At 54.6% G+C, this 9,727-nt stretch overlaps 2 protein-coding genes across 3 annotated transcripts; both read right to left on the bottom strand.

Annotated features, from left to right (window-relative positions):
• Positions 1-495: 495 nt before the first annotated feature.
• Gcat (glycine C-acetyltransferase) lies at positions 496-6,230 on the bottom strand. 2 transcript variants are annotated; one of them, XM_041672237.1, is made up of 9 exons: positions 6,012-6,230; positions 4,278-4,408; positions 3,648-3,749; positions 3,083-3,229; positions 2,522-2,676; positions 2,351-2,433; positions 2,033-2,204; positions 1,585-1,706; positions 496-810 (listed from the first exon to the last, which is right to left on the bottom strand). In XM_041672237.1, exons 1-9 carry the CDS (start codon positions 6,196-6,198, stop codon positions 659-661), a joined length of 1,251 nt encoding a protein of 416 aa, XP_041528171.1. In that variant the 5' UTR covers positions 6,199-6,230; the 3' UTR covers positions 496-658. The 2 variants fall into 2 exon arrangements, with proteins under 2 accessions (XP_041528171.1, XP_041528172.1); XM_041672238.1 differs by lacking the exon at positions 496-810 and having other exon boundaries at positions 1,590-1,780.
• A 433-nt stretch (positions 6,231-6,663) lies between these two features.
• Positions 6,664-8,650, bottom strand: LOC121461512 (histone H1.0). The gene has a single exon (XM_041672600.1). The coding sequence runs from the start codon at positions 8,374-8,376 to the stop codon at positions 7,792-7,794; it is 585 nt and encodes a 194-aa protein (XP_041528534.1). The 5' UTR covers positions 8,377-8,650; the 3' UTR covers positions 6,664-7,791.
• Positions 8,651-9,727: the final 1,077 nt, after the last annotated feature.

The raw sequence follows: 9,727 nt of genomic DNA, 5'->3' as shown, positions 1-9,727 counted from the left end.
TCTGGTGGCTGGCCGTCAGACTAAAGCTTTGGAACCAGAGTCAGAAAGGTGACTTCCAATGGAATTGCAGCTCTCGGAAAAACTGGGCCATGCTGACTGGTCTAAGGCCACAGAATTAGGGACAAAGAGCTCTAGAAAACAAAGTTAGATGTCCTACAGTAGCTACCTGCTTCCTCTCTTTGGGACCTGAATCCTCTGCCCTCTCCCAAACACAGGTCCAAGAACCCTTCTAATCTGGCAGTTGTGTTTTGTTGTCCTTTGGATGGACACAGGAGACAAGCCACCACGGTTAGATTGAGGAAGCATCCCCAGAATGGTTCTCAGCTGCCTTCCACAGCAGCACAGAATCCAACTGCACCAAATAATACCTCCCAGACACAGGAATTCAACTCAGCTTGGGGACTGCCCTCAGAGATCCAGTCCCTGCCTGATTCATCAGTTAGCCATAGGACTGGGCCTACTCGGAAAGAATAAAGCAGACCAAAGTGTCATAGCCAATTTTTATATTTTTGTCTCCCCAACTACAAGTTCAGGCCCATTTTCAGTCGGGCTCTGGATGTCTGGATTGGGTCAGAGCCTCTAGTCTGGACTGACCAGAAGATCTCTGTGTCCCTGCAGCAGCAGAGGGACTCTGGCTCTGCTGGCCCCTACCCAGTGCTTAGGGCAGAGCTCCATGCAGCCGCCCCACCTCCACGAAGGCCTCCACACAGCGGTCAATGTCCTCCTCACTGTGTACTGCGGAGATCTGTACCCGGATCCGAGCCTTGCCCTTGGGGACCACAGGGTAGCTGAATCCGATGACAAAGATGCCTGAGAAGAGAGTACAGGCACAGAGTGGCAGACAGGCTTTGGGGCTGTGACATATAAGGGCTTACTGTCCCCAGGTCCATCCACAGAGAATAAGGGAGCTGCCGAGCTCACAGACATGGGGCTACCTTGTGGCCTGGGGTTTGTTAAGTTTGGACAGATGGTTGATCCAAGAGGTGGTGTGGGCAGTGAGGAGCGAGACTTGGGTCTCGGGAAACTATGCAGCCTATAGGTGTTCTCGTCTCTGAGGACACTCTGCCCTCAGTTCTCTTACCTTTTTCTTTTTTTTAAAAAGATTTATTTATTTATTTATACAGGATTTATTTACAGATCTCACTACAGATGGTTATGAGCCACCATATAGTTGCTGGGAATTGAACTCAGGACCTTTGGAAGAGCAGTCAGTGCTCCTAACCACTGAGCCATCTCTCCAGCCCTTGGTTTTTTTTTTTTTTTTTTTTTGATTTTTCGAGACAGGGTTTCTCCGTAGCTTTTGGTTCCTGTCCTGGAACTAGCTCTTGTAGACCAGGCTGGCCTCGAACTCACAGAGATCCGCCTGCCTCTGCCTCCCAAGTGCTGGGATTAAAGGCGTGCGCCACCACCGCCCGGCAAGCCCTTGGTTTTTTGAGACAGAGTTTCTCTATGTAGGTATAGTGCCTGTCCTGGAACTCGCTTTGTACACAACGCTGGCCTCGAACTCACATAGATCTGCCCGCCTCTGCTTCCCACGTGCTGGGATTAAAGGTGTGTGCTACCACTGCCCAGCCCTTTCCTTACCTTTCTTTAACATGTCGTCTGCCATTTGAGAAGACAACCGAGCATCACCCAGCATCACAGGACAGATGGGATGATCAACTCCTGAGATAGTGAAGCCAGCAGCTTCCATCTTACTGCGGAACCTGGGGACACAGCTGAGTGTCACAGGTAGCTGAAGGCCATGGAGCCAGAAGAAGAGGCCCAGGATCTAGACCACCTATGAGAGGAAGAAATAAAGACAGAAGTACAGACCCAAAGAGCAGAGGAGGCACAGGCGGGGGCAGACAGAGGCAGGCAGGATAAAGGGAGGTGGGAAAGTAGGGTGAAAAGAAGGGTACAGGGGGGTCCAAGGAGGATGCTGTGACAGAGGCGGGTAGGAAGGAAAAGAGGAAGGTGGGCAAGAGGAGGTAGAAAGGTGTGTGACTACCATCTCTCCCCTCATCTTGCTCCACCCCTGTGGGCATCATACCGCCGGGTCTTAGCAGCCATAGACTGGACAATGGTGCTGTTCTCCATGAGCAGGTCCAGGGCCTTAGAAGCACAGCTAACAACAGCAGGGGGCGGGCTGTTGGAGAAGAGGTAGGGCCGAGAACGCTGACGTAGCAGGGATATCAGAGGCTCAGGCCCTGTGGTATAGCCCCCTAAAGACAGAAAATAATGTGGAGAGGAGCCAGTCAGGTGCCAGGAACTGCCCTCCCCTCCAGTTGCCCTCCCCCTCCTTCTCCACCCATACAAGGCAGGCCCTGCATGTAGGGAAGGAGACCCCACAGACAGGATCTATAGGCACCTGATGCTCCCCCTAGTGCCTTCCCCAGAGTGGAGTTGATGATGGTGACCTGGTCCATCACGCCTAGCAGCTCATCTGTGCCCCTGCAAAGGAAGCAGCCATTGTTGCCACTGGCCTCCTGACCTCCCATCCACCAACAGAAGCTCCCACCCAGGCCTCAAATGTCCCCACCGTCCGGTGGGCCCGAGAAAGCCAGTGGCATGGCATTCATCCACAAAGACCAGGGCACCATATTGAGCAGCGAGGCGGCAGATCTCCCGTAGAGGAGCGATGTCACCATCCATGGAGAAGGCTCCATCTGTGGCCACCAGGCGCAGCCGGTGCTTCTGTGGGGCAGACAAGAGCAGGTGATAGTAGCAGGACCAAACCACCTGCTCTTCTACTGCCTTGGGGCTATATCCTGACCCTCGTCCATCTTCTCCAACCTCAGCCACCTTAGCTCTGGCACTGAGAAAGGGCTTGGGCCTCCCTGTCCCCTGACTCAGACCTCAAGAGGACAAGCTGGCCTGGGACAGATCCTAGTCACACATCCACACACCTGCTCCTCAAAAGTGCTTCCCGATCTCAGGCCATGTGGAGCTATAGAATACAGTCTTGGGCCCGAGGGATGAGGAAGTTCAAACGGCTCTCTCAGCCCTTCAGGCTGTTTGTGAAGAGGAGTCCCCTCCAGGCTGAGTTTCCTTGAGCAGGGGGATATAGACCTTTCTCTGGAGCCCCAGGGCCTCACCGCACCTGAGCCTCCTTCAGCTTAGCTTCCAGGTCAGCCATGTCCAGGTGGCGGTAGCGGTACTTGTGGGCCTTGCACAGCCGGATGCCGTCAATGATGGAGGCATGGTTCAGCTCATCTGACAGGACTGCGTCCTCGGGGGTCAGCAGAGCCTGCGGCAAGGAGTTCCTATATGGCCACCCAGGTTCCCCTTCCCTCGTAACTTCCCCAAGGCGAAACTCTACTTCTTTTGCTTTTTTTTTATGGTTTATTTAATTTTATTTTATGTGCATTGGTGTGAAGGTGTCAGATCCCCTGCAACTGGATCTTCAGACAGTTGTGAGCTGCCATGTGGGTGCTGGGAATTGAACCCGGGTCCCCTGGAAGAGCAGTCAGTACTCTTAACCACTGAGCCATCTCTCCAGCCCCGAAACTCTACTTCTTCCTAGGTGCCTAGGGCCAGTTGCAAACGTCAGGTTGGCACCCGGCCCCTCCCTCGCCTTCCAGGGTACATAGGTTGCTCTGCAGCACTGTCACTCTGCCACACCATCCCAGCTGCCTACCTCCACGTCATCCACGGCCTCTACGCACCTCAAACAGGCCAGCATTGGCATCAAAACAGCTGGGATAGAGGATGGCATCCTCACGCCGGTGGAAAAGGGCTAGCTTGGCTTCTAGCTTCTTGTGGATGCTCTAAAGGATACAGGCAGGCAAAGGTTAGTACCTGTGGGCTTTAAGGGACAAGTCCTAAAGGACAGAGGTTTAGAGAACCAACAGACCCAGGCAGAAGGCCTGTAGCCTCAGCCACATTCTTGCTTTGGCACTGCACAGGTGACTTCTGGAGCTTGGACTGGAGCAGCTGCTCCCGCCATAGAGGATAAGGCCTGGCAGGTCTCAATTCCTGAGCAGACCTTTGTTTGTATTGGGGATCTGTCTAGTGTTTGTGAATTCTGAGTGATGCTAGGGACAGAAGATATGTCTTCACATCAGACTGTCTTTTTCTCCGCAGCAAAGAAGTGGATCACATTAGGCAAGCCTATGCTTACTTGGGGCTCAACTTCTTAGATTTGGGAGCTGTTTGGTAAGACTCATGAGTTTTATTAGAAAATAAATGCATTAAAACTGAGCATGAGTCAGGCAGTGGTGGCGCACGCCTTTAATCCCAGCACTCGGGAGGCAGAGGCAGGCGGATCTCTGTGCTACCCAGCACCTGCTGCGTACCTGGGTCCCACAGATGAAGCGAGTAGAACTGAGGCCAGCTCCAAACTCTCCCAGAGCCTGCACACCTGCCTGGATCACCTCGGGGTGGCTGCTCAGGCCCAAGTAGTTATTGGCACAGAAGTTGAGGATTCCTGGGGTGGAGAAGACCAACAATAGGGCTCAGAAGAGCGAGGAAGGGCCTGTAAGGACCATGGTGTCAGGTCCTGGGACAGGGGCCAGAGAAAAGTCAGCTTAGATTTGCCCTTGAGAGGCAACAGCTGCACAGATGACCCATTCTGGGGAGAGGTCAGAGGCTTCGAATCTACTGTCACAAGGCAGGAGGGTCAGGAGAGGTTTGTACCTCTCCACCTTGAAGGATGAGAAGTTGAAAACCTCGCTATGAATAACGTCCCATCTGAGAGAATCCCAGACCTTCCTCACAGGTTCTGAAGCCAAAACCATCACCGTTTTGATTTTTCTTTTCTTAATTGTGAAAGAGGCCGAGGGCCTCGAACTCCAGTGCTCAGCCACCCGTTGCCCACAGAGTTGCAATTCCAGAGGGGTATCTCAGAGACCTCGGCTATCAACCTTAAAAAGTTCACATAGTTGGCCCAAGGAAATTGAGGCCTGAGGAAGGGATGGCTCACGACCTGGGACCCAGACAAAGAATCTTTAAGGACTTGGTTCTCTAAATGCCCCAGCTTTTGAGTGTGGTGAGTGCTGGGCCATGAACTCACAGCCTTAGGTGAGCTGGGCAAGCACTCAGCCTGTTGCTTATCTCTCTGAAATCACGTGAAGGCTGAAGGTTCTGTTAGGGGATGGGAAGTTCTTTCTATAGTCCTTAGGAGAAGACAGGCGGAAGACACGATCTCCTCCTAGCTTGCTTAAACTTTAGCTTCTCTGGTGGACGAGGGTCTTCCACCCCAATATCCTGTGACACTTGAGCTGGCCAATGGAGGGTCTGGGGAAACCTAGCTGTATTTCAGCTGCTTCTTCTTCTTTCTTTCTTTTTTCTTTTTTTTTTTTTTTTTTTGGTTTTTGAGACAGGGTTTCTCTGTGTCGCCTTGGATGTCCAGGAGCACTAGCTCTGTGACCAGGCTGGCCTTGAACTCACAGAGATCCAACAGCCTCTGCCTCCTGAGTGCTGGAATCAAAGGCATGATTTCTTTCAATGACAATTGGTCTCTCTAGCCCAAAGGTGGTGTCCCTGTCTTTAATCTCAGCACTCAGGAGGCAGAGACAGTCAGATCTCTGTGAGTTCGAGGCCAGCCTGGTCTACAGAGTGAGTTCCAGCACGGCCAGGACTCCACAGAGAAACCCTGTCTCGAAAAACCAAGGGGAGCAGGGAGAATTGGTCTCTCATGCAGATGTCATCAGGAATAAAGGTATTGCAACTGGTAACCTTTACAGCTTGGATCAATGAAAGAATGAGGGTTTTCGTCCACTCTTCCTGGAAGCAGGGTGTAGGAGGCCAATGCAGCTGGATACCGCTCTCTTTTTCTCACAGGGTTGGGTCTCTTGGCAGCACAGCCTTAGGCGCCCAAAAGGTGCTGACGGTTAAATCACCTCCCTCCGTCGAACAGGTTTAAACATGTGGAGTTAACACTAGGAAGCCATAGTGTGCCTGAGACAGACTAGGAGACCAGCAGCTACGCATGCACGTGCATCCCCCACACCCACCCGAGGGCCTCCGTTCACATGCAAGCCCTGCAAGGGCTCTGGCCAGACATGATGACTCCCAGGAGGGGACGTTACCTCCGGAGATACCGTCCACACGAATGCTCGGTCCCTGGGGGGACGTAATCACTCGCTCACTCTTCCAGGTGCCAGCCCCGCGGATCTCTTCTAGCTCGCCCTCCAGGATACCGCGCAGCTGCGCCAGCGCTGATTGCGCGCGGCGACCGGGTGACAACGTCGTGCGCCATACGCTGCTGACCCACATCGCGCCCACGGGACGAAATGTGCCTCGGACTGCCTAGCTCTCCCCGTCACGTGGCGTGGGCAGGGCCCCGACAACCAATCAGAGTAACGGGAGCTTACTTTCAGAGGTTGGTGGGGGTCCCTCCCACAGGCGGGGCCTGACACCGTCGGCAGGCGACAAAAGTGGATTGATTTGTAAGACGAGACCTGGGAGGTCCGCGCTGGGGAAGCTACTTCAGGGCCTCCCCGCCCCAGATACTGCCTACACGTCCACCTCTCCCGAAGACCAGCCACTGTGTCGAGCCGGCCAGTCGGCCGGCATCCTGCCCTTGCGTCTGAGTATTCCCGTCTCCTTCCAAAGCTTCGCTTTTTTCCGGCGCTAACGTGGCACCAGGTTTCCCCACATTGCCCATCCGATCGCTCCTCACTCTCCTCCAGTTGAGGAAAAACGCACCATTCAGATTTTTTTCCTTTTCCAGTTTTATTATTTTAAAGTTTAAAATTACAACCACAGCAAATCTTTCCCGGCACTGATAACACTTATTTAAAAAGGGGGAGGGGGCGCGAGTGCACGAGTTTCCTATTTTATTAAAATAAGAGAGACAACTGTACAGGTTTTTTCTCCCAGCTCCCGAAGTGAGACTAAGTACTAGTCTTAGATACGGATATATACATATACACACATGCACACAAGCCTGACTCTCTAAAGCTACCTAGCAAATTCAAATCAACTATTTTATTTCTTAACAGCCCTCGCCCTGCTTCTTGCCCTCCTCGGCTACTTAGAAAAGACTCAAAAAGTACAAGAGGTTGGAGGGGTTTTAAGTGGCAGCTGATAGAACTGAAGCGGCACCAAGCAAAGCCACATCTTATACAGGAAGGAACAACAAAAAGACACAGCCCATCAACCGTGTGGAAAAAACCCAAGTTTCCATAGGCACACTGAGGCACTTGGCTGACTTCCCACCCCTCCCAAGTCTACTCCCATTTAACAAGAGACCGTTGAAAAGAGCCCCCCTTCCCCAATGGCTAGATCCTGATAGTGAGAAGCTATGGTTTCTCTGGCTAGCTGTCAATTGGAGCCCTTTCCCCTCCTAGACAATGGTGAGGCACTAGGGCATAAGTGACAAGGTCCCCAACTGCTCACCACTGGAGTTTTTCCTCCGTCCCTCTCTGGCCAGTTAGGTGGGGTGTCACCCTCTGCTCCCCACCAGAGGTTTTGAAGCTCTCACAAGGGATGGATGAGCAACTTAAGAAAGCCTTGAAAAGACAAACTTTTGTACCTGGGTCCCCTCATCTAGCCAGAACTTTGCCAGTTCCATTTTCCTTCACAGTAAACAAACCACCCAACAATCCCCCATCCCTAACCCCGTAAGAAGGCTAATATCAAGTCAAGGGAAAAAAAATACATCTTCATCATTACAAAGATGAGGTCTGTGGCTATCCTTGCACAATGGGTTAAGAACCATTCCACAATGTCTGTCTGAGGAATCCGAACTCTGTCCTTTTTTGTAAAGAGTCAGAATGGAATGGGCAAAGGGTTGCAGACGAGATCAAGAGAGAAATGTTATTTACAGAAAAGAGGAAGGGGTGTCCACAAGCAAAGCCTTCATCGTCATTTCTTCTTGCTGGCCCTCTTGGCACTGGACTTGGCTTTGGGCTTCACAGGTTTGGCCTTCTTGGGTTTGGATGTCTTGACTGGCTTGGCTTTGACAACCTTGGGCTTTTTGGCTTTCTTGGGCGTGGCAGCCGGCTTCTTCTTGGCTTTCTTGGCTGGGGTGGCTTTGGGTTTCTTGCTCGGGGCTTTGGAGGCAGCCTTCTTGGGCTTGGCTGCCTTCTTTGGAGTGGCCACTTTCTTGACTTCCTTCTTGGTCTTCTTGAAAGCCACCGACCTCTTAGGCTCATCGCCCTTGGCCAGCCTGAAGGACCCCGAGGCACCCACCCCTTTGGTTTGCTTGAGAACACCGGTGGTCACCAGGCGCCTGATGGACAACTTGATCTGGGAGTCGGCGTTCTCACCCACCTTGTAGTGGCTCTTGATATACTTTTGGATGGACTGGCGCGAGGAGCCGGCGCGGTTCTTCTCTGCCTGGATGGCAGCCACGATCATGTCTGAATACTTGGGGTGGTCCGTCGACTTCTTGGAGGCCTTGGCCCGCTTGGGCTTCGCCGCAGGGGTAGACGTGGAGTTCTCGGTCATGGTGGCCGGCCTGCTCCCGCTGTTGAAGGAGCCTTCCGAAGGGTCAGCCCTCGCCGGAGGCTGGGCACAACCCGCCTCGGGATCTGCACTCCCGCTCGACTAGCAGGCCACCCTGAAGTGCGGCTGCAGGGGACGCACGGCTCCTGTCCTCCCCGGCGCGGCGCGGGTCGCAGGCGGGCTGCTCTGCGCGGCCCAGCCCCCACCGCTGTCGCTCGTCCGGCGCCTGGCGCTGCCGCTGCCTCTGCCTCCGCCTCCTCGGCCTCCCTTTTCCCAGCTTGGCGTCTGGCGCTCGGGCGGCGCATCCGGGTATTTAGCGGCGGCGGGCGGACCGCGGTGAGGACTGGGCTGCTGGCTGCCTGCTCCCGGCCCGGAATGGCGCCGCGCCGCCGCCATCTGTGTTTCTTCCGCCGAGCAAACCCGACCTTTCCTGGCGGTCCCGGCCTTCCCGCTGCCCGCTGTCTCTCGGGGTCCCTGGCCTGATCCCTAGGCTTCCCCGCTGGGGACCCCGGCTCGCCGGTCGCCGTCCCCCGCGCCCGCCACGAGCCCCAAACTGTGCCGAGGAGCGTTGGGGCGCCGGCACATTTCCCCTTTGCGGGGGGCTGGCTCTGCGGGACCTGGGAGCCCCGGGGTTTGAGACCCCCCGTAGGAAAGCTCCCCCCTGGGACTACCAGGGCTCCCACTCCCGGCCGGCTGCGGGGTCCCCCAACCTAGAGGAGCGGCGCAGAAGTGGCCCCAACTAACACACGCGGCCCCGAGCTGGGCGACTCCCAGCCGGGCCGAGTCAGGACAAGAGGGAGGGGTCGTCTCCCCGGGGTCTGGTCACCTCTTGGGGGTCACCCGGCCACAGGCCCCCCAGCACCCTTAACCGCTCTCTGTCCCCGGGGCCCTCAGGGAAACTTTCCCTTGAAGAGTTGGATGGGCACTTTCAAACTTTGTCCCTTCCCCCTCTTGAGTCGCCTCTCTCCTAGACGCGCCCCCAGATCTCTGCGTGAAGATTCCTGTCTGAGCCCGAGCCCCCAAAGCTTCCTGGGACCCCTGGGAAATGGGGACTGGCTTCTGGGGACGCCTGCTCTCCTCAAAGAAACCCCCACATCTTCCACATATCCAAACCTAAGAGTTCATTTACATGCCTTCCTAGCTTGGGAGTTTTGGGGTGTGCAAAAATAGAACCACGAGGCCCACCGTGGGGGTGAAGCTCCCCTCTCCCACTGGCCTCTTGAAAGTAGGGTGTGCCTGATGGGGTGCAATCCACACCATTAGCGCTATTCCTTAGGTGCTAACCAGAGACTCTTCTGGGGGGCCCTGGGATGAGCAGAAGCTCTTGGGTGCTTTAGAGATTTGTAAAAATGGG

Source organism: Microtus oregoni, unplaced genomic scaffold (genome assembly GCF_018167655.1).
Source record: "Microtus oregoni isolate MIOR12 unplaced genomic scaffold, Mior012 000022F_ref0000154, whole genome shotgun sequence".
Lineage (NCBI taxonomy): Eukaryota > Metazoa > Chordata > Mammalia > Rodentia > Cricetidae > Microtus > Microtus oregoni.
This window is presented reverse-complemented; position numbering and strand designations above follow the sequence as displayed.